Source organism: Cinclus cinclus, chromosome 3 (genome assembly GCF_963662255.1).
Source record: "Cinclus cinclus chromosome 3, bCinCin1.1, whole genome shotgun sequence".
Taxonomy (NCBI): Eukaryota; Metazoa; Chordata; class Aves; order Passeriformes; family Cinclidae; genus Cinclus; species Cinclus cinclus.
In genome coordinates, this window is record NC_085048.1 from 26,165,165 (window position 1) to 26,190,029 (window position 24,865).

The following is a 24,865-nucleotide window of genomic DNA, read 5'->3' on the forward strand; positions in this document are numbered from 1 at the left end:
CTGTATTTCAGTTTTACACATATAAACACCAATTTTTGAAAAAGTATTTTGCTTTCAGACTCTAAGGCTCATGTCTTCTAATGCTTTGTAACCTTAAGCCTTTGGACCTTGGAGTGACTGTCACATTTTTCTAATTATGACTTAGGCAAGCTTAATGTGCCAGCTTCTCATAGTGTTATTCAAACAGCCTGTTCTTGGTCCCTTCTGGTGACATTCCCAGAAGCATCTCAGTAGGAAAAAAGAAATAGGCAGATACTTAATCTCTCTTATAATTCAGCAACAACTGCTGAAACAACTATATCCTCTACTCAGCTCTTCTATAATGGTCTCTGAATACCTAATTCAGTTGAACTACATTAAGATCAACTGAAAATATGGCAAGAGAATGTGAGTCAGGGCATACATAGCTAAATGTATATTCTTAAACCAGGATATTTAGTTCTCCACTATATTGTTTAAGAATTGAAGCTACAAACGCTATTTCAAAAGAAAATTTTTCTATTTAAGACAAGAATTATCACTAATATATTATTTGTGTTAAGCATTACGTATGCTGTCACAAACAAAGGGCATTGGAGAACTGTAGATAAGGGTAATGAACCATTTGTACCTCAGGTAAAACTGGAAATGAATAACTGATTTTTCTTCTTGAGCTGTAACACCAGTTAGGAGAGTTATCTCTGTACCTCAATACCTCACGAACCTTGTGTGTCTCCTTTGTGTCTCCTTTTGACACCATGAGTAAGGAAGAAGGTAAGGCCTTGTCATCATAATCCCTTCAGGCCCTCTTCATGGCTGAGGAAGTGATTTTTGGAGAAATGAAAGATATCATTGCCAAAAGTGCCGGACGTGTTACCAATCTACTTCCACAAAGTATGACCAACTCGCCTGAAGTCACTAATACAAGGCAGAAACATTAAATAACACTCCCACTTACCAGACTTAAGATTTATTGATTTGTGAAGACTAATGGCCACACAACGTAACCAGTTAATTGCATTTTTTTTTTAAATTGCTTTTTGATGGATACTTATTGGTTTGAACACAGAAAGGAACAGAACAGACCAAATTTCTGATTTCACAATACATCCATACAGAACTGCACATAACTTGAAGCTTACTGTTGTCATCTAAACCGATTAAAGCTCTCTACTCATCTTTTTCTGGACCAGACTCATTAAATGTTTCGTTGCAGTCTGCTTTTGATAACACATGTGCTGTGTTTTCCCCATCAGAATGAAAGTATGAGCTTTAGAACTGCTCTGTCAAAGAAATTAAGATTCTCATAATAATTTCATGTGTATTTTGTATTCGAACCAATTAAATCAAAGCATCTAACATGAACAGCTAAGAACATTTTGCTAAGCTATAACTGACCATTTTTAAAGAAAAAAGAGACTGCTTTATGGTGGCATGTTTTTGCACGTTTTAGCTGCAATTTTAAACATGCATGAAGGTACAGGATTATGATGCTTATTGCTTATTTGAATATCAAAAGGCAAAATATGTTATAATGTCATTTGGATGTGCTTCAGCAGACACTACCTAAATACCCAGATGTATATTTCCTAGTGTATTACAAATGTTTCTCCTATTTTGTTCATTCACTTTGTTTAGTGACATATTTGATCTGAAATGTATTATTTGGAAAAATAAATACTGCATGAGATTCCTGAATATTAACCGCAAAAAAGAAAAGCAAGATAAATATAATACATTTAGTTTGTACGTGTAAACACACACTCACAGGCTGTCTTTTAGTAAGATTTTTGTTTTTTAAACAAGATTGATTACTTTCATCAGATTGTAGGAACAAAAAGTATGAGGTGCTCATGGGAAGAAACCGAATCTTATATGATGTGAAATGTGTCACATTTCTTCATGGATAATCAAAATCTTACATAGGCCTTTTAACAAGATTAAATTTTATGGATTCAAGTCTTTAAGGAAATTGTGGAAGTGTAGACAAGCACTACAGTGCCTGTTGCTGTGTATGTAAAATCTGGTTTTGCTTACAGATGAGGTTCTTTTTCTCTTGATTTTGATGTCCAGTTTGACACTTATATATTATAAATGCAGCTACACACATAGCAAATTTGGAAATATTAGAAATTATTTCCCTACAAAACTACCCTGTGATTAACCATTTCAGAGAGATGCTTCATGTTATTAACCATGTAGATACTTTGGGTCAAGATTCAAGCTGAAACTGAAAAATGTTTTTAATATTTGTAACAGATAAAAATTAACTTCAGATTAAGCTGCCTCTAATTAGCAACAAGTTAAATCATGCACAACTGGGATTTTCCAGTTACCAGTTATATTACCTTTTTTATAGTGTTAACTCTAATGAAAAGCATTTTAAATCAGTATTTGCAGAGTGGGAATCCCTGCAGACTGGGAGAGTTAGTGTTCATTATCCTGAAAGGTAGGGAACTCCAGTGTGTGATCCAGGCCTGTCTCATACACTGCTCTGCTCCCTACCAGCTTATACTTAATGTTGCAACTCACCACCCAAGAGTGTCTGTCAGCCTCTGCAGCCAACAGTAAAAATAAACAAATTGCTGAAGTGGCCTGAATGAGCCTGAAGGAGAGAGAATTTTTAAGGTACTGTAACACCAAAGTGTGCTAACAGGGTGTTAAGAGTAGACACTCTTCTATTATGGCCCACCATAAAGCCAAAGCATACACTGATGTTTCCATTTCCCAGGAATCACTGAACGGGCTGGGTTAGAAGGGACCACTGCAGGTCACCTGTTCCAACTCCCTGCTGAAGCAGGGTCTCCCCAAAAGCACGTTTCTTGTGTTTTCATCTGGATAGATTTTGAGTGTCTCCATAAAAGGAGACAGACAATACCCACAGTGTCCTTGGGCACTCCATTCCAGTGCTCAGCAATCCAATCCTCACAACAAGGAAGCTCTTCCCCATGTCAGGTGGAACTTCCATGTTCTGGCCGTTGCCTCTTGGCTGTTCTCTGTATATTTGTATTCATGATTATAGCTGGTCCCTTCACAGCATTCCCTTACCAAAGCATATTTTATGCCTTTTTTTTTTTTTTTTTACTGCAATAGATGAAAGAATATTGGAGTCTAGAAAGATGAATGGTAACATGATCACATCATGGATGTTATTTGGTTCAAATGGTTCAAAGGATTCAATACTGACCAGTAGCTGAGTTCCATCAAATAGGTTGTAAAACAAGAAGTTTTGCTTTAGAAAGAAATAAAACAAGTTTTCTTTCATTTCAAATCACTCTTTAAAGCTTCAAACACCAAAATACCAAGAAAAAAAACAAGCTTATTAAAAAATTATCAAACTAAATATATCAACATATTCCAGCCTATATATCAGACACTTGCAAGGTTTGGGGAAGAAAGTTGCCCTTCAAATTCAAATAGAAAAATAAAAATGGAATAATTTAAGATAATTGCGCATAGCCAAAACATTTCTAATGTGGTCAGAAGAACATTCATACTTGAGACATGCCTCTGAGGCAAACCCTAGGAGCTCGTTCTGGAAGATTCTTTTCCTCTGAAGGACCCAGTGAAAAACTTCATTATTTTCCTGGCTCACACTGAGCACTAAGGGATGCAATGGGTAACTGACTGCCAGATAGACAATGCAATGCTGACCAAAAATTCCTACCCACTTAGCTGATCTGATAATAAAAGTATTAGGAGAGCCTTGAAAGGAATGTTCTATCTGAATGGCAGTGCATTTTAGGAAACAGCTTTATGTATCCAACATAAGTTATTTTTAGAAATTATTTTAGTGTTCATCTATGCACCTCAGAACTTTGTGATTAATAGTAAATTAGTTTTATAATAAAAAGATCTCTGTAAATCTTGTATCCCAGGGAAAAAGCTGAAGGAGATGAGCAGACTTGCGCAAGATATTGTCTGAAGAATGTCAAATACAACAGGTAATGAGTGCAAGTTCTGTGATTGTCATGCTTTTACTGATCTTATGTGAAGTTATTAGAAATTAGGATGAATTAATCTAAATCTAAATTAATCTAAATTAATTAATCTAGAAATTTCTTTTAAAGAACATACCCACTGCACTTATTAAATTGCAGCAGTCAAATATTTGCCTGTTTTCAGTCAATATCAAGGGCTTTGCTTAAGAACGAACCTGGAAATCTTTGCCTGCTATGCATCTGCCTCTCATGTGTATGCCAGAGGAAGAGAGCTGGCAGAAAGATAGGATGAACAGGATTAGGTCAGCTAATTCTACCACTGTTTTCATAAAACGACTATTGCAGCCTTTTTTCAAATTTAAAAAAAAACAAACCCAAACCAACAAACTGACCAACCAACCAAACACCCCAACCAAACCAACAAAGCAAGCAAGTAAACAAAAAAACCCCAATGAAAATAGGTTACTGTTTGGTAAGGAAGGAAAAAAAATCCCACACCTGTGCCTGACCATATAAAAGACAGGACACTTGCTGATGATTCAACTATATGTGCTGCACATAATTAGATAAACAGAATAAATTATGTGAGGAATCAGTTATCGAATCTACTTCACAGGTACTTATTTTTTTTCTTTCCCCTGTCTTCCCTTTATCATTCTTTCTTATTCAGGAAGGCTAAGGGAGCAAAGGAAGTTCTGTGTTTGTCCTCATCATTGATGAATATTGAAGTAACAGTTTGGGCAGGAAGGGAAGAAACAGACCTTATTTGGCTTGAATCAGACACAAACTCTACACTGACCAAAAAAGCATGATTATTTCTAGAGGGAAAACTGAAAAGAGGAAAAAAGCTTATTAAACAAAGTTTTTAATACTCAGTTTTTATCCACTGAACATTTTGGAATCTGCTATCCATGATAATGATTTAAGGCATGGTATTTTTAGAGAAGACATTCTTTGGAGCACATAGAAAAAACCATCCTCATCCATCTGGGGTTAAAAGGAGCAGGGATACTGTCAGCTATTGTCATGTAAAATATTTCAACAACTCAGTATGCCGTTTGGAAGAATAAAATATCTTTTGTCTACTTTTTGTTTAAAGTGAGATTTTAAAGGTATAGAATATGTGCATGAAGTTTTCCAAGTTAGTAGGCTATGCAATTTATTTCATCATCTGAAGATGCAGCAGTATTGTGCTGTCAAAGTTGCAGGTCACAAAACATTAGTTCATGTTTAGTTCAAGAACATGTGTAAGGTGAGATGAGATATATACTAGCTTTCTGCAGCTCATCTTGAATTTAAACTGAACAATTCTGTCCTGGTTCATTTCCTGCTCAATGTAGCTGTAAATGTTTTGGCCCTTTGGTTGCCTGTACTCAGTATGCAGCTTTTGGTGTACTTAACTGTCTTGCTGCTCATAACTGAGAAAAATGGCAGCAGATTTTGAGGAGTTTAAAAAGAAAAGGTACAAAAGGAAAAAAAAAACCCCACAAAATATCAATAACAAGAATTCTAAGTGAGAGCAAAAATACATGTTCAGAATTTAATCACTACTACAGCACCACATGACCAAGGAGATGAAAGTTACCAAAAAAATGCCACAACCTTGCTGCCAACCTGTCAGAAAACATGATCGGCTATAATAAAAATTGTGTGGACAAATCACTTAATTACTTTAAATCACAAAGCAATGATATGAAGTGAACTAATTCTGACAGTGATACACTGAATAATGTTTGCCTTCTACGCATTAACTCCTCAGAGTAAGAATGAGAGGAATTTCCAAGATCTAGGCCTCTTTCTGGATCCAATTGCCAGTGAGTGTGAGTGGTAAAATATTTAAATCCAATTGTGTGACTGGCAAACTATTTCATATTTAACCTACTGCTAATAAGGGACAGTTTTAGTCAATGCGAAACTGTGCTGCTACCACAACGAATGGTGTCCAGTTGAAGAAATTGTTCAGGCAGTGTAATGATCTGACCTGACAAAAAACAAAATTAACAAATCCTCCAAAAGATAATTTTTTAGTCAGTTCAGCAGAATTTCTACAACAGTTCACAACTAATCAAACTAAGTTAATCACCCTTCTGTTTAATTGCCTTCTTTGTAAGACTGACATTGTCTTCCTGAACAAAGAGGGCTTTAATAAGAGATATTAATTCCAAAAGTTGTAAAATGCTGACCAGTGTAGAACTCACAAGAAAATAAAACATACATCACAGATGTATATTGTCTGAAAATGCATGATGTGAAATGTAATATATGCAATAATAGAGGGTCATTTGCTATTCAGTATGAATGAATGTTCATATATTGGAAGGTGTGAATACATAAATACCATAGGATTATTTTTAGCATTCTGAGAACCTTTGCAGTTTTTATTTGAGACAAAGGAAATGGTCATGATGAATTTTTCTTTATTATTAAACAGAGTTTCACAATTATTAAATATGGGGTTTTTATTCTGGAAAAACAGAAAAGAAAGAAAGAAACAAAATCCCACAAAATAAACCCCAAATTTTTCTGGCTCTAATTTGAAAGAGAAAGTGTTTAAAAGGAGGCAGGTGAAGAAACTATATGGGCTTTAGAAAAACATTCATAGCCCCTGGAGTGGAGACTGAGTACTTAGCAAGACCAACAATATCACATCAACCTCAGTGCACCACAAAACTGATTTCTAAAGTTGAAAAACATGGATATGCATTTGGTATAGGCTGCTGCTGAGATTATTGTCTGCATCAAGAAATTAGCAAACTCCACTCAGATGTTACCTTGAGGCTTTCTTTTCTCACATATCCCCACCTTAAATTTCCAGGAAAACTGCTTATGTGCCTGCTTCTCCCCATAAAAATTGAAATAATTTCATTTAAAAAGCAGTAAGATAAAAATGCCAGATTCAGTATCTCCATGAAATACATTAAGAAAACTTGAAAGATTACAGGGTTAAGTATTTGATTGAAACAAATCCATTAAAACAAAGCAATGCGCTCTCTTCTGTTAAAAGTGAAGGAAAAACTCAGTCTTAATAATCAATGCCTTTCTCTTCATCAGATTGAGGATTACTACCTTCCAACCAAGGAAAGAAACGGTCAGAACATGCCTTGCCTTATGTCAGGCACAGACTGGCGTTTAGTTTTGTGTTTTTCACAACATTTGCTGTTGAGCAAAACTTATACCTGGCCCAGAAGGCAGGCAAGCATAATCCTGTTATTTTCCAGATGGATGAACAAAAGAGGTTGCAGAAGATTGTTTCTGACAGTGTTGGGAACAAAACCCAGGGGCCAAACCACATGTCAGATTTACATGAAATGTATTCAAATCAAGAGAAAATGTATTTTCTGAAGGTGTTTTGTACGGCTGCTGAGTAATTTAGTAGCAGCACAGCATGCTGCACTGTAGCTCTCACATTCATATCTTTCATTACCATTGGTCTGCTAGGTGCTGGCAGCTCTGACAAGACAATGTGAACCGTAGGGGGGATAAAACAATTTCTGTGACAATGTATAGATCCCTAGTTCCTGGTGTTCTCACTAAAACCCCTCAGTGCAGTAGGAAGTCACATCCACCTTCGCTGCAAACAGCAGAGCAGTACTGCAAATTGCATTGAAGCTGCAGAAGAAAAACCACAGAGACATGTGTCCCAGGGCACAGATGAGAACTGGTGCCATATAAACACCATTTCCCCAAAAGAAGGAAACGTACAGCAAATGTGTGATACTGCACTTGAGCAGAGCCTCCAGGAAAAGCAGACCACGACTGGAAGAATATTTTTTTAATGTACTCCAAACCTCCAAGTTACATGTCTATTTAATACAGTTCATTTGAAGTGTGTCCTCAAAAGCAGATTCGGCATTATATAATGTTTTGCTATTTTATATAAAAGTACAGTGTTTCCATAGACACCTGTTTACAGGTTCCAAAGAACCTGTTTACAAACTGTTTACAAGCAGGAAATACTGGAAATACTCTCTAATGCAGCAGATACTTTTCACACCTCTAGAAAACCCATAGCACCAGCAGTGTGAGACAATAATTACTTTTCTATGTCCACTCTATGCTAACATTTACCATGTGACGACAAGAATTCTCCAATATACTCACATTTACATTGTGTTGAACAACATAATACTTATCCAACACAAGACAGCCCTACTTATAATTTACATAAACTGAAGAGGTCGCATATCTGTTACAAAATTTTGCCCACACAACAAAAGGTGGAAGGAATGCAGGAAAATCATGTTCAGTATCACTTCCCTGCTCCTTCTGCAGTGGGTTGACTTCAATCAGCTGCCAGCTGCTCACCCAGCTGCTCTCTCTCCCCTCCTCAACGTGACAGTGAGTGTGGGGAAGCACAATGACAAAACTGCTGGGCCAAGATAAAGATGGAGATCATTTAGCAATTATCATCACAGGACTGATGAGGGAAAATTTATTTAATTTATTGCTATTTAAATAGATTTGGATGATAAGAAACAAAGAGAAAAATTAACCCCCTGCTCTCTAACCCCCTTTTAGCCAGGCTCAACTTTGCTCCATTTCCAACTTCTGTATCTCTCCCACACGAACAGTGCAGAAGGAGGATGGACAAATATGGCTCAGTCTATAAGAGCTCCTCTCTGCTGCTCCTTGCCTCTCACATCTTCCCCCTCCTCCAGTGTGGGATCTCCGTGTGGGTCACAGTTCCTTCAGGAAATACCCACCTGCTGCAGCCCCCACTGCCAGGGCCTGGCACCTACACTCTGAACATCTCCTTCCTATAAACTTTGCAGCACTTAGCTAATAAGTGATCAAGTAATGGTCACAAAATGACAAAGCACCTTTGGATGAAGCTGATAACAGATGTAACAGCAGCATCACTGGCTCCATAGAAAATAGATCAACAAAGCTAAAGAGCATGCGACAGAAGGCAAGTAGTACACAATGATGAGCAAACAGAGAAGAAAGTTTCTCAGGTACTTCACAGTCTAAGAAAAAGCCAGGTTGATGTATTCTTCAAAGAACAAGCTAATGGAAGTGATAATCAAAGTGGTGGAGAGATAAATAAAACAATTTCTCCCACTTGAATTAGTTACACCAAAATATATTTCCTCACAGAATAAATGCATTTCAGTTAAAGGAAGAGAAATGCCTTCCTTCCTATGATGTGTTCTACAAATGAGTTCCTTATAGACTCTCAGAAAGATGATGTGGATATCTCTCTCTCTCAGAAAGATGAAATTGACTTCTCACTCTTTTATCAAGGAGGACTAATTAATAAATGTATGTGTGAATTTTACTGAATGTTCTCTTTAATCAAGTGACTCGAAGCACCAAATTGTTTTGCTGCTGGTATGCAGAACTAGACCTAAACTGGCTAGTCTTTAAACAAGCAGCTGTCTTGCTCTTTCTTCTCTGTATATGTGAAAGCTATGTATTAAACATTTGCCTGAAATTCATTTAGAAAGCAAGAATTTAGAAAAAATAAGATTGTAGCAATTAAAATTAAATAATAACCATCTCTGTTATATCAAACAAAGATCCCCAGTACACCTGAGGTCCTGTGTAAATTTCTGGTCACAGAGACAGACTGAGTATAGCACCAAATACAGATCATGAACCAGAAGCTTAATATTTAAATTTTTAAAATTCTTTGCCTCAGAACATTTAGTCTTTTGAACATTTTTTGGAGATAGGTAAATACTACTCCTATTTTAGAGTTGTGTAAAGTAACAAGCTAAGATTTACCAAACTTTTTGAAAGCATGTTGAAAATTTGCTGCTGAGCTAGGAGCTGGCCACCTGGACCAAGAAGAACTTCTCTCTTCTCAGCAAACAGGAAAAAAGCCAGCCTAATCCCACAGCAGTCTGGACTGCACAACTTTGCTGTATGTTTTGTTGTTTGTGGAGCCCTGCAATCTGACTCCTCTGTGGTTATTTGTGCTCATGAGATGAATCATAGAGAAGCAAACTGGCTTGTTGAGAGACAGATACATTTTCTTGCCCTTCCCTCTAACACTGCTTTCTTGGACATTCATACAAAGGCTGTCTGACTACTGTTTTTTATTTTCTACTGATTTTTAATACCTACAGAGCAAATAGCACTTCCTATTGCTCTCAGCTAAAACAAACCTGAAGAGAATTGCCAATTGTTACTAGCACACTGAACCAATTTTATTTCTGCATTGATCTTTCACATACAGAACAACAGGTCTGAGGAAGAGAATTAAAAAACTACTTCTGATTCACAGTTTTATTTTGTTGTTTAGCTCTTCAGAGCTTTCAAATACAACAGTGTAAATTAACATCTCACTTGGGAAGAAGGCAACAGGGCACCTTCAAAAGATATTTGGCTCTATACTCTAATACAGTTCCATGTGCTGTGCCAAACCAACAGAAAGTCAACTGTTGTCTGAAAAGTCCTCTGTGTAAATCTTTGGGTGACCAGACATATATGATGAATTTTAGAAAATTTTATATACATTAGAAATAATTGAAATTATAAAAATATTGAACAATATATCAGATTATCTTGAATTTTCTAGTTCCTTCTGTAATCCAGTCACTCTTTTCCTTCATATCAATGATATCTGCATTGTTTCACACATAATTCCTACTGTCCCTTCAGCAGTACTGGAATCCCTTTGCACTGGCATGTATGTGAAATAACTGTTATTCCTTCCAAGAAGATTGGAAGGACCATGCATCCCACTTCCTCCCTGAAACAGTGGGAACAGCCAAACATTTTGAAATATCTGCTGTTTCACCAGCCTGACCCAGACAGAAGAAGATGGAAAAGTGAATCATATGAGATCATTGTCTATGTGGAGAAACCACAGTGAGTAACCAATCACATCAACAGTACCTGGAATACAATGCTTATTCAGCACACAGAAAAAACAGACTGTGTGCAAGTCTACACCATTAAAGTGGTGTTTCCTTTAATTCAGAAAGGGAGGGTTCTAAAGAACTTAGAATTTTTTGAAATTTGGGTTAAATGCAGTTTAGAATTTTAGATATAATAAAAAAATCTCTTACATCTTTATCTGCAACAGTGCTGAAAGACAAACAATATAATTTTCAAAACAGATGTACCCAGAAAATGGCAATTGCATTATACAGACTATTAGAACTTTATTTCTTCTATTTTTCTTGCAGAGATTCTTTGAATATTGGAATTTTAGAATTGTAACACATACCCAAATCTTAAAGTGAAAGATAAAGAAATGTGCATTCATTATGTTTTATAACGTATATTTTAATTCTGGTGAATTCACAACTCACTGTCTTTAGAAGACCTGATAAATTATGGCATAGAGATTCGATAAAATCTCATAGAGAAATACCTGTTGTTAGCAGCATCACTCACTAAGAAAGTAATAAATAATTACCACAATTGTCAATGGCACATTGAAACTGTTTAATGTGATTATTAACTTTAAAACTTCCTTTGGAAAATTAAATTTTCTGGTTATGTAAAAATTACACTAGCTACTATTTTGTCATGTTTGATTTGTTCAGTAGTTTTAGATTTTGGAATACACACCCTTGTAGGAACTCAAATAACACTTAATGCAACTCTGTAATTTGTCCATAAGAAAACATACCAGATATTGTTGGTGTTTTTTTTGTTTTTTTTTTTTTTTTTTTTTTGTAATATAGCCTTTTCATCTTAGATAAATGTACAATGACACACTATGAACTGGAAGATGAAAATATTATGACACCATATACTGTGAACTGCTCTGTGGTGAGCCACTTTGTAGTAAACCATCTAAAACCAGCTGATGATTTTTTTTGTGTACACCCTTACAGACAGAGTATGAGACACAAAAACAAGCCCTTGACTTATTATAAACATGATTTAGCAACATCTGTAGCATTAATGTGTTAGAAACCTTACCCTCATACTGAATGCAATACACAGCACGGTACCAGGTACTGAGAAGAAAACTCTAACCCAGCTGAAACCAGGACAGCTGGCTTGAGCAGGAATGTTGGAAGGACCTCTAGAGGTCCTTTCCAGCCTAAAGAATCACTTAATTCTGTCCTTCTGTGTGCTTGGGTCATTCCTCTAAGGTCATTTAATGTAAGAAAATCTAGTGTAAACCCAGAGCATGAAGGGTACAGGAATTCAAACATCTGTTCTTCAAGTCAGTAGCTAATGAGCTTGAACAGCCATAGCAGTTGGTTTGTTGGCTGTGATAGATCACTGATGAAATATTGCATACTGCTGATGAATGAAGGCAAAAAAAGTTTCAGAAATTAGCTTGTGTTTCTGAACACACTGAAGGTTCTGTTCAACACAAAAGCTGAAATTGAAACAAATACAAAAGGTAATATTTTCTATATTCTTTATGATAATCCAGTTTTTGAGTTATTCCAGATAACATGCCACATGGAATGATTTAACTAGCTGATTCCAATGTTCCAAATTTGTGCTTTATATTTTAATTTCATATACAAGAATTTGTATTCATTAACTTGATTTAATACGTCTCTTATGGGATTCCTACCTTATAGTGGCAAATGTGATGATTTTATGAAATTTTCAATAGCTATAGAAAATGCAAAAATCATAAATGCATGCAGTTGTATAGGTGTCCTTCTAAAAGTAATCACAAATTTTCTTCAAAGTTTATTTAGTATAATTAATAACCTACAGCATTTCCAGTTCTATGCAACACAACATGGGTACAATTCATCAATGTGCTGACTTAAAATTAGAGTATGTAAAATATTCCTTTTTAAAACCACATCTAAATGTGTTCTCCTTAAAAATTTTACAAATTAATATACTAAAATAAAAATTCTTAAATCTATCCCAGAGTGTTTTAACTGTTAATCTTCAAATAATTTTGAAAGGTGAGGTGTGATAAGATGACAACAATATTGCATGTAGTTACCTCAAGTCATTTACCAAACCACCTTTCCATTTCTCATTCATCACATAATTGATTATGTTGGAACTCAGTAGAGCACGTATGAAACCTAGGCTACACTATGTACTTGCTGAGATACAAAACCTGCTGCTCAGATGTTTCCAAACCATTAAAAAAAATCCTATATTTCTAGGTAACTGGCAATGCTGGAAGCAATAGCAAGACATCGGATAATTAGGCTTGTTTCCTTTTTTTTTTTTTTTGTTTACTGATTTGATATAATTTTAAGCAATACTTTCACACTATGCAGGATTCTCAACACCTGTAAATAATAATAAAAATATGCACTAATATGAAAACCTATATATCTCTGAAATAATGAAATTAAATAGGTAAACACCAGGACTAAAAATGAGACAATATATTGCATGGATAGTGATTTACACATTTTTTTTAGAAATACATTTTCAGAATCCATGTGCAAGAGAAAACTTTGTACAATAGCTCAATCAATGATTTTCTTCTTCTGTGGAAAGGGAGGAAGTAGAAGTGTAGGTAAAATCATGGACACTGATAATATAATCATGTAACTAGTACTTAGTACATTACATCTTGCCAAAGTTTCCATGTGGAAGTACATAAACATGCTGAGGACTTTCACAGTTCAGAATGTGCCATCTGCTTTTGAAGCTGGATGACCAAATAACAAACTTCAGCAGCTTCTGTACCACTGCATGGTTTGGTGAGAGTTGGCCAAATTAACTGAATAATGTATTTAACAAATAAATTCTCTTAAGGACAGCTAAAGGTGCCCTTCTCAGCAATGGGTAAATGTTCACATCCATACTACTGATTAAAGTGTGACAGAAACCTGGAAACAACTGCTTTCAATATGTTCACTTGGAAGATATATGAAAATGTAAATGTACATAATACATGATATAGCTCTGTGTGATGGGCACTATGTTCATTAGATTCCAGAGAAAAGTTCTGAAAGTTCTGCAGGTAAATAAGATGGAAGACTGATGCTGTCACACACAGGGAAGATTTTAATCAATGTTTGCTTGGAATCTCCCAAACAGAAAAGGACCTTCTGTATCATATCACTGTGCAGAACAGACAAAAGTTGTCATTTAGAGACAAAAATCTAAGATATCTAAAAAATATGAGTACTCATATTCTAAAAGCAACAACCTACCTTACTGTCTAGAAAAATCAAAATCCTAATGGCCTGGTTATCTCAGTATCTTTCTTGTTAAATTTACCTTTCTTCGACCACTGAATTGAAGAAACATCATTTGCTCTCATGATAGTCGTATTACTTTAACCACAAAGTAGAGCAAATTTTATATCAGGCAACTGCTTTTCAGAACCCACTCATAGAATGAAATGTGTTTGAATGAATGTTCTTTGAATAACTTTAAAGAACAAATCCATAAAACCAATCCAAACTACATTTCAAGTATGTGCTCAAAGCTTTAACTGAAAAAAACCAATACAATCTCAGTTATGAAATCACAAAAAAATTATACTCGAATGCACATTTTCAAACCAGTAATCAAATCAGGCTAAAATAAACAGAAATAGAAACAACAAATGAAATGGCATTGAAACTGGTTTCTATTTTCTTTAGGCAGGGCAAAAAAAGTAAGCAATCAGAGCTTTATTGACTTTCTTCTATAAAGCTGCCGTTTCACCAGCATCATAAAGACAACGACTGAACATTTAAAACTCATTTAATCTTCATCAGGTTTGAGAAAATGGCCATATCTAAGGAAACTAATCATACAGTTAAGAGAAAGCAACAGCTCTAAACTATGGGAACATATTCGTTTCCTGCACAAGTGGATTAAAAAGAAATAAGTTCAATAAGAGAAAATCTACTTATATAGATATTATTGGATGTTTTAATTGTATTGAACCACTGGAGTCATAGTTGCATCCAAAACTGGAAGAACTGTCAAATTCGATCTTCCAAACTAATTCAAAGTCAAATGTAACAAATTTATTATTCCCCTGTTGGAAAGCTTTGAAACAGTAACAAAAAATGGTCATTTATTCTACTCTTTGACTCCTTTCCTGTATTACAAGGAAAAAAACTCCACACATTAATTTTGCAGGTAAAGCGTACAGATAGAATTATCTATCTCCAGCAGCCTCTGAGAACACAAATCAACAGTTGGTCATGGAGTCATATTTTATATCTTATGATACAAAATCTTGGGAGGCTACAGCTGCCTTGTCAAGTTTGCTTTTTCCTTTGACAGAGGTTAAGGATGATTGCTGTAGGATTACAATTTTACTGCTGCTTGGTGGAGGATATACTGCCCTCTCTACATTTTAGAGGGACTGACAAGAATAATCACAAGTCATTTTGAAGGCCAAGCCCATAAACTCAAATTCATGTAAATCCTTGCTAGTCACAGTCTACAATCATATCTTGCAAGTTATTTAGTATGCCACTGTTTCAAAGATAGAAGTATAAAATTCCAGTAAACAAAGGAAATGTGTAAGTTGGACTGGCATTTTTAGTGGAACAAGAAGAAGAATGAGGCCATAAATACAGAGGTGTTAATTTTAAGGTAGAAGAAAAGGGAAAAAAATTTTTCTTTGTAAACTTGAACTCTATAAGTAGGATCATTTTTTAGTTGTTGTTTAGCTGCTTTTGTTGTTAAGATATTATTAGGGTTTGAAATCTGTAGAGAGTTTTAAATAGCTTAAATATCTGAAGGAAAGACAATGATACCACAGCTGATGCAGTTCAGATAATTATCTGACCAATGTCTCAAATAAGAGAAGTCTTTGGGATTCAAAAAACCCAAAAACTTAGAATAATTTATTAGTATTGAGGTGTATTGCTCTATCAGTATTTTCTGAGAGGAAAAAATCTCTTTATCTGCTAGATCAAAAGGAGAGTAAGTGATAGAATTTTCTTTGCAAATTTTATATGCTTTTACAATCTGTACAAAAATCCTAAAATAAATACACTGTCAGGTAATAAGATTTGAATGTATGCTATGTGACTGTTCCATTAATACTAGATGTTAATACTAAGCATAAAAGGAAAGAATAGCTGTTTTAAATGTAGAAAAAGAGAAATATAGAGACCTGTGGCTGAGAGGAAACAGAAGATGGAAACAAAACAATTTCTTAAATGGCAGCTCCTATTAGCCTTCCATATATTGAAAAGAGGATTTATATTCTAACAAGCTTGTTTCTAAAAGAAGAGGTAAAGCTTATGGGTTAGGCATACAGTCTAACAAAAAATGCTGAACATCTCTTTTCCCCACATCAATCTACTCTATATACTAAGATCACTCAACCTCTGTCATTTTAGAATTTATCAACATTTACATCACAGAGAAACAGTTTAGAAGAAAAACACAAAAATATTCAGGTTTTGCTTTGATTTTCTTTTTATGGTAGTAAAAGGCAATTTTGAGAAGCCTAACATTCATGTTTCATGGTAACTTTTGCAGCAGTCTCCTTCACATACCATCCTCTAACAGCAAAAATAGGTCTAGCTAAGGCTTCCTTTAATTTAATAATTTGTGCACTACATTCCCTCATGTCACAAATGTTTACAGGGCAGGTGTAGCAATTGTCTAATACTCAAACTATGTAAAAAATAAAATATTATCTTAATCACACTAATTAGATATTTTATATGGCTCTCAGAATTATTTCTAAAACATTTCTGAAGGAAAGATTGAATACCATCATTTAAAATTACTAATATAAATATAACAAAAAACACCCCTATATTATTTCTGTTTTACTTCTTACCTAGCTTGAATACATACAATTCCATGACTGGAAAAGAGTTAATTCATTACCAAAGCATGATACAAATACCCATCTCAAAATGATAGATGAACCGATCGGAGAACTATTGTTTATACAAGATGAAAAATGACAGCTGTGATTAGACACTCTTGTATAATACTGATAGTGCAGTAGCAAATGTAGATATGACAAATTTTAGAATCATAGTTTTTTGGATAAGACTTTTAAAATTGCCAAGTCCACCCTGCAAAGTGAGATGTTGAAAGCATGTCCATTTTTAATTTTTTTATCTTAAACAATAGATTAGTCTAATATTTAGCACTAAAATTCTGATGACAAATCTAATTTATTCAATGTGTTAATTAATAAACATAAAATATGAGACCCCCCCCATCTGTAACCTCCAAAATTATGTTTAAACTGTTTCAATTCTCAAACTGACTTAATCTATATCTGTAAACATATCTGGACTTTGAATGATTCATGAGTTCTCCAAAGGACTGAAGCAATCTGTGTGAACTAAAATGTATTTTCAGTCAAGGAGATTATCTTATGGAAAAGGTTTCCAAATTTGCTTTCTATTTTGACTTATCTTTCTATTGTCCAAAAAAAATAATGAAATCACATTTTATTGCTCAATATAGATGACTAAAACTCTTTTAGTGTAACACAGTGGTAAATTCTTACCTTATTGTAATAGGGATGAGTACACCCTTGCTAACAGATTGGTTCAGGGACACAGTCAGAATGTTCTGAGAGTTTCCACAGCCTAATCGAATTGTTGGTCTTCCTTCCACAAGATACAAGTGAAGAAACCGCTCTCCAAAATTTCTTTCACCAGCTTTGAAAACAGAAATGGAGATAGTCACCCTTCTGAAAGTGTAGGATGTCACAGAAGTATTTCACACTACTGGCACACCACCACCAGACACGATGCCTGCGTCATACTGGGGACCCTTCTGTCCATACACAGGACTCTTGAGTGACAGTGAGAAAAAAGAATCAGACTCTGAGAAAAAAATCAGACTCTGTACATCTCTGTATTTAGCTGATAACAGTTAAAAGGACAAGAAAATAACTAAAAGACAAAATTAATACCAATGCAGTTCAATCAATCTTACAGAGATGTTTACATTATTTGAACTTCTCTCTATATCCAGCAGTATCATTAAGGCAACAAGGGCAACAATAAAAATAAAACAAAATCACATTTGTTCAGCTTTTCAAATAAATTATAGAAAACAAAAATTATAAAAGAACATATCTTACAATAGATTTAAAGATGATGAAAAATTCACCTTTTTTAATTAATGATATATTTCAGACTTGATGAGAAGAAAAATTATTTATAAAACATCAAACATACTGTTAATTGCACTGTTAAAATATGAATAAAAATATGCTTAAGTTCACTACCACTAAAGATTATATTTGTAAAAATGATAGCAAAATATTTATATTTAAGCAGTGGATGATGCATGGCTCTTCTACAAAAAAAGGGACTGACAGTTTCAAATGCTATTGGGTAAATTTGCCCTTTGAATTTAACTGTATCTACTTTTCATAAAAGGTAGGACAGTTCCTGCTTACAGTTTTTATTCCCCTTCAAGACAAATAGTTAAAACATTAATCTGTTTTTCCATTGTATTTTACTATGTTTAACTGAAGTAAAAAAGACCCAGTAACTGGGTCACAAAACTGAATTTACTGCATGTATGATTTGATGTACTACTACCCCTGAACAGGAGGGCTTGAGTGCTGGCAAAGGTATCAGATGGGTGGAAATCTTATGCTGGCATTTTGGGGACCCTCAACTGTGGGATGCCTGGGTTTGGGTGTGTGAGTCTGGAGTAAGTCTGTCCATGAGCCATGAGCAGGAGGCCCCTGGAGAGGATCAGAAGGGCTGGGATCTGGGCTGGGTTTCAGCTGCTGGGTAGGAGCTGGGTTGGAGCTCCCAGGCCTGGAGCTGCTGGAGAGAGCCACGGGTCAGAATATCCTTTAATATTTCTATTCAGAAAGGTAAAGATAATGAAGACATACTTGGGACTTAGAAAATTTGTAAAGAAAAAACAATCAAATTTATTTTGGAGGATAAAACATAAAGTACACAATGCTCTTCTAGGAGACAGAGAGAGACAACAGTGCTTGCAACTGCCTGACCATTTCCTTTTGCATAGTTCCTAGCAGAAACAGTTCACAATGTAAACTCCCTCCTCGAGAGCAGCTTTCTAGTCAACATTGCATTTCTTCAGTCTGTTACAAATCCTGATGACCTACTGAAGTCTTTTATGCTTAGACATATCTTGTATTCTGAATACCTAATTAACTCCAAAGCTATTTTAATTTGACTGGATTTCATGCCTTTGACTTTTACAATTTTCTTCTACAAAAGTCTGATAATTTCCTTTCAAAATATGATGCACTATTGCACTGCTTTTTAACCCTTGCATAACTGATATACGCACATATTGTATTATTTGTTCCCTTATCTTCTCTCCTCCCTGCACATGTTATTCCTGGCATTTCCAATTTCTATCAGTAAGTAGATCTGTGAGTCACATTGATTCAGAGAGAATGAAGTGGATATGCATGCGTATAACATGTCTTGAAGAAGTGAAGTTACAGATGAATAGCTTGTTTCCCTTCTCCCAGTGACTCTGTCTATTCACATTGCCTGCTAGTAGAAACTTGGAAGAAGGTCCTCATACCAGTAAAGTAAAAAAAAAAAAAATCTGGGACAGCTCTCCCAAAGGTAGCATTACTTCTTGAAATTTCAGTCTAGGGAGCACTTTTAAGTCACACTTACAGGTGACTAACAGCATTCTTCACATTATTTGCTAGGTGGTATGAAATCCTTTGAAAGGACAATCTTTGAAATCTTTCTTCAGTGAACATGAGGAGGCAGAGAATTTTGTTCAGGCAATGTGAAAGAGGATATGCTACCTAGTGTATATGACGGAAATTACCTTCACAGGAAAAGCCTGAGTCATAAGCAAAACAAAGAGGTTCTGGGAAAAGACAGAGATCAGGAAATATCTGAGTTAATAATCTTGTCGGATATTAGGGGTAAATTAACTTGACCTTAGTAGAGATTATGTGAGGAGTTCAGGCTAAAGAACTCAGACCTCAGCAATCACCCTTTCACAGAAAACTGCTAGCTGGAAGGTTATTTCTGTACACCAGTAAGACAACAATCAAGTGGCCATTGGGCTTAAATGATTGCCTATCTAAAAGACAGATTTGAAGTTCTATTAAAATATGGGATAAGCTTTATCAAGAAAGAAAATCTGTTTTGACACAGAAGGAAGGATACTGTGAAATGCTCTGCTTGAAAATGCCAGCTGAAATATGAAACAAAGACTACAGCTGAAATGCCCCTATTTAGTTTTTCGTAAGGGTGAGGGGAATATGGGAAGATCTTGGGAACAGAGCTGCTGAGAGCACAGGAAATAATTTATGAGCACAACTTATGAAAAGGGAGCTGTTGTCCTTAAGGAATGCCATAAACACGTGCTGTGATATCTGAAATCCAATTGTCAGAAGTTATAGGCTACCATATATAGCAGAAGCTAAACAATCTACCCTTGAAGGGATTGTGAGCAGCATTATGCTGACTCTGTTAAAAGTGAAAATGATGAAGTAAAATTTTACAACTGTATCAGGTTTTTATGATCACTAGCAATTTATTTTTGTTTTGTGGCTAAATATCACAATTTGCTTTGACACGTTAATGAAATTTAATCATGCAAACAAATAAAATAATTAAGGAATAGAAATGTTATGAATGCATTCTGTAGTCAACAAATAAATTTCCTCAAATGATGGCTAATCTTTATTGGCACAAATGTAATTGTCACATTCAATCAACAATTTAAACATAAGGTAACTGCAAAAATTCCAGACAGTTTTAGTCCATTTACTGTTAGCATTCAGACATTTCTAGAATGCATACAGAAATAATTAGGGAAAACATAATTATTAAGAATGCAAATACATTTTATTTGTATAAAAACAGATGAACATATAGTAATTTTCTATAAATCACACATAAGCTTCTATGACATACTATCTCTTTCCCCATTTTTTTAATAGACAATTTATTTTTGGAAGACTCTACAAGTTCTTAGTTCTTGGTTAATTTCAAGAAAATTCTTGCTAATAATAACAGCAAATAGGAAAATTACTTTTAACAAAATATGGTATAATTTACTGAAGTGACTTGCCTAGCACATGTAATGACTCTCATGTCCTGCCTATTTGTTAGCCTGTAAGCAAGCTTATTTGCTATATTCTCTATATTTATTTATATGTCTTATATATATTTGAATATATATAATTGCGCTAACTGCTAAAATGTATTAAAAAATACTTTGATAGTTAAGTTCTCTTTATTTTAAGGCACATGGACATGAAAAGGTGAAGAAGACACTGATCTCTTTTGTTTGTCACTGGCTAATGTACAAGGGAAGGACAGATGCAAGTTTTAATCCTTTTATGTTATCCTTATGATTTTGATTTAAATAGTCTTCTTATGCATACTTTATAATTCAAATTCATTTGTATATCAGTAGCATCTTGTCTGAGATCTCCCCTGTAATTAAATGTTTACTAATTATCTGCCAGAAAAACAGATGTAACCTCATCACCACCTGGTAAAACAGATGTGTTTGTAAAATGTGCAATCTGAAGGTGGATTAATCTTAAAAAAATAATCAGAATGTGTAACAATTTTCCAGCAAAGTACATCTGAAAGAAGTAGATCACTGTAATGTTCTTTCTATTTAAAAAAAATATTTTGACAAATAGAAAGGTTTTTGCTTTATGAATGTGTGAAGCTTATTGTAACTGTAATTATGAAACCATTGCTAACATGCATAAATTAACAGAATTTGAAAATGTTAGGAACATTAACCCTTAGAAGTGTGTGGTTCTTGTACCTAGTGAGTGCAATAGCCTCAAGTTGGCTTTCTGCTGACAGTTCATTCCTCAGATGTTTGATGGCAACACAGCTTCAAAAAAGGCAGCAGTAAAGGCAGGGGTTGTATTACTATTAAAAACAGAAGAGCTGACAACAGCAGCTTCCTTTCTGTAGTATTTAGAAGTGAAAATGAAAGACAAAGCAGAGAGAAAAAAATGGGGATGAAGGAAATACAGAGAAAGCATCTCAGAAATTATATTTATCTGACAGATGGGCTTCATGCCTGTGTACAGAATTTAAAAATTTTCAATTATCTGTATAGGCACAGGGAGTTAATTCCTAAAGCACTGGGGAGATTTTTATTTACAAAATTATATAATATTTTATTTTATATTCATGTAAAACTAAATAAGAATATTGTTGGGAACCATCATAACAAACATTTATACTATTTGGAAAGGAGTCTAATTACCAGGGAGACACGGAACAAAGAAAGAAAGAGTAATAACAAGGAAAATAAATTGTTGCTATAGAAAGAGGGGCAGAGATTGTTAAAGCATAAATGTAAAGCAAAGGCCTATCTAATGTTAAACACAGTATCAGAATTCTACAAGATGTACAGTCATCCATTACTTTCTGTGTCTGTGTTCCACAGTCAGGCAGAGATCCAAATTTTACTTATTTATTTACTTATTTACTTATTTAGCTTAACAGAAATCTAACCTTAATAGAAACTGTACTGATCACTAAAAGAGTGGAATATTGCAAATCAGTGAAAATGCCATTTTAGGGGTAACATAGGGAATGAGGATGCAAGTATTACATGCTACTGAGAACCTATGAAGAAAAGGTGAGTTTTTACTATGTGAAAATATACAAAAATTATCCCAAGCCCCTGAAGCTACCCCAGCTCAATTTTAGGGTGAGAACTGAATTCATACCACTAATCCTGACCCACACTTCTTCCTCTTTTTTTGGATGAATGAAGGGACAAGAAATGAGCTGCGACACAGTCCATGGAAATCTCAGATATTAGTTTAGATGGAGGAGGAGTAGATTATCTATAGAAGAAAATACATAGACTCATATGAATTGGTTATCTAGTTAACCCTTGCAGTGAGCAGGGACATCTTTGATCAGATCAGGTTGTTCAAAGTCATCTCAAACCTGACTTGGGTGATTCCAGGGATGAGGAATCTGCCACTTCTCCAAGCAATCTATTCCAGTACCTTTCTCCCCCCATTGTAAAGAAATTCCTCTTTATATCTAGTCTACATTTACACTCTTTCAGTTTCAAGACATTACCCCATGTACTATTGCAACAGACCCTGCTAAAAGGTTTAACGTCATATTTCTTATAATATTTAAACAGGAATATGTTGTCTCCAGAGACTTCTCAGAGCCTTCCCTTCTCCAGGCTGAACAAACTCAACTCCTTTATCTTCAGAAAATACCAATTCCTCCTGAGTATAGCAAAGAATCTTCCATTTTAATTTTGTTTGGTATGGAGTTCTTTGAGATTTTTGGTTCACAGAGATGCTTACTGGGGCTTATGAGTAGATAGCAAGATTTACTTTTACTTTGGCTGGAGCCAAATTACTTTGCAGTGGTGAAGCAAACAAAATCACTAAGTGCCAAATATATTCAAAGTAATTCCAATAACCTTCCTTTAATTCTTCTTCAAGGGCAAATATCTCCTCTTAAAATTGAAATACCTAACAAGTATAAAATATTTTGATATAAAGAACGGCCACATCACCACCTCTCCATGATTCTTAGCACATTTTGCAGTACTGTACCTTAGGCAGCTGCAGCAACAGCCCAGATATAACATACAAGGATTTGAGATAGTGTTTTGAAAAGCAGTAAACATTGATTTTCAATTTAGGGCTAGAGTGCTTCACATTTAAAAGAATTCTAGTAGAGATAATAATAAAAAGCATAATTAAATAATGCCACAAAGCTTATATTTCTTTTAACCCTGGCTTATAAATATGTACACAGTTCAAGTGAATTCACATATACTACTACCAGATTAATATAAATGCAACAATATTTAATCAGAATTATATATGCTATATCAACAAGATTTCTTTGTGTAGAGAAAACCTAGGAAGCTGCAGTGAACTGAAAATACTCCTAATGGTTTTGTCTTTGTGGAGTAAATCTAGCAAATAATCATATTTTTCTAGTTCTTCTTGAGTTGAGGAAGAAATCACCTCACTTTCCATATTTTCCATTTGCAAGAAATTGCAAGATAAAATATATAATGAAATAGTCAACAACCAGAGAAGTCTATTTTTTTTTGCTGACTAGTGAAAAGTGTACTTCTGTCTCAGAAGTTTATGCCATATATTGAGGAATGAAATATGCAGGCAAGAAACAACTTTTTTATGTAGCATTAACAGGCATACATCCAAGTCTGCAAGTATACTCTCTGGGGATCACAAAAGAATTCTCTGAAGTGTGAAATCACAGTAAGTACTTCAAAATATGGCAAAACTGCAGAACTTAAGATAGTTCCATAAATCAAGAATTTGGAACCAAGATCACAATTATAAAAAGTGAGACTCATTCCAACTATGGAGAAGCTGTTTCTCTATTATAAGTTGTTCAAAACTTCTTCAACATGCGTATTTTAGAGCTGTAAAACTTAAAACTAAAGTCATATGCTTGCTATGTTCTTTCTTGACAGGAATCTGCATTTTCTCTTGTAACTTATGTTTTGCTTAATGAGTCATGAATTAAAGAACTTTCCAGAGGAACACTAAGAACAATGGTTTGAATTTTATAATGCAGCATGCATTAGAATACCAAAAGGCTTCTACTGCATTTTAATGACTCATTTTGCTGTTGAAGAAGAAATACCAGCTGATGTACACTGAAGTTAATAAGGACCTGAAGGAGCTAAAACTGATACTTAGCTTCAAGTATCTTTGGTACTCACTGTAAAGAATTGTGCCATTTAGAGCAGTTGTTTTCACTGTCAAGTATAGAGTCGTCAGATTGCTTGTTTCCTGCCCAGATGCAGTCCTGATACCAGATACAGATGTCAGAGAAGGTAGCTCCAAATAAGAATTTCCAGTGAAGGATGGAAAAAACAGTGATAGGTCTGAAATGAACAAAAAAAAAAGCTATTTTTTATTTTATTACAAATAAAGTAATAAAATGCAAGCACATTAAAAAGATCCATTTTTGTATACCTGTGAATAGCATCATCAACTACATTATTTGCTGAGCATGCTTATGAATTTATTTAATTTCAAACATTCAAATAAAATACCCAGAAAATGAAAAAGTTCTAGCATCTGCCTATTACCTGAAGTGAAAAGCCCATTATAGAGGGATTACTGCTAGAGTATGCAAATCAAAAAGGCTGTC

The 24,865-nt window shown here is 34.7% G+C and overlaps 1 protein-coding gene across 1 annotated transcript in view; it reads right to left on the bottom strand.

Annotated features, from left to right (window-relative positions):
- The window catches only part of EYS (eyes shut homolog), a 706,383-nt gene that overhangs the window by 119,835 nt on the left and 561,683 nt on the right, over positions 1-24,865 (bottom strand). The window contains exons 37-38 of the mRNA XM_062489770.1: positions 24,432-24,596; positions 17,254-17,407 (exon numbers count right to left, since the gene is read on the bottom strand). Of these exons, the coding sequence (XP_062345754.1) occupies positions 17,254-17,407; positions 24,432-24,596 (319 nt within the window). The remainder of the gene's footprint in view (positions 1-17,253; positions 17,408-24,431; positions 24,597-24,865) is intronic.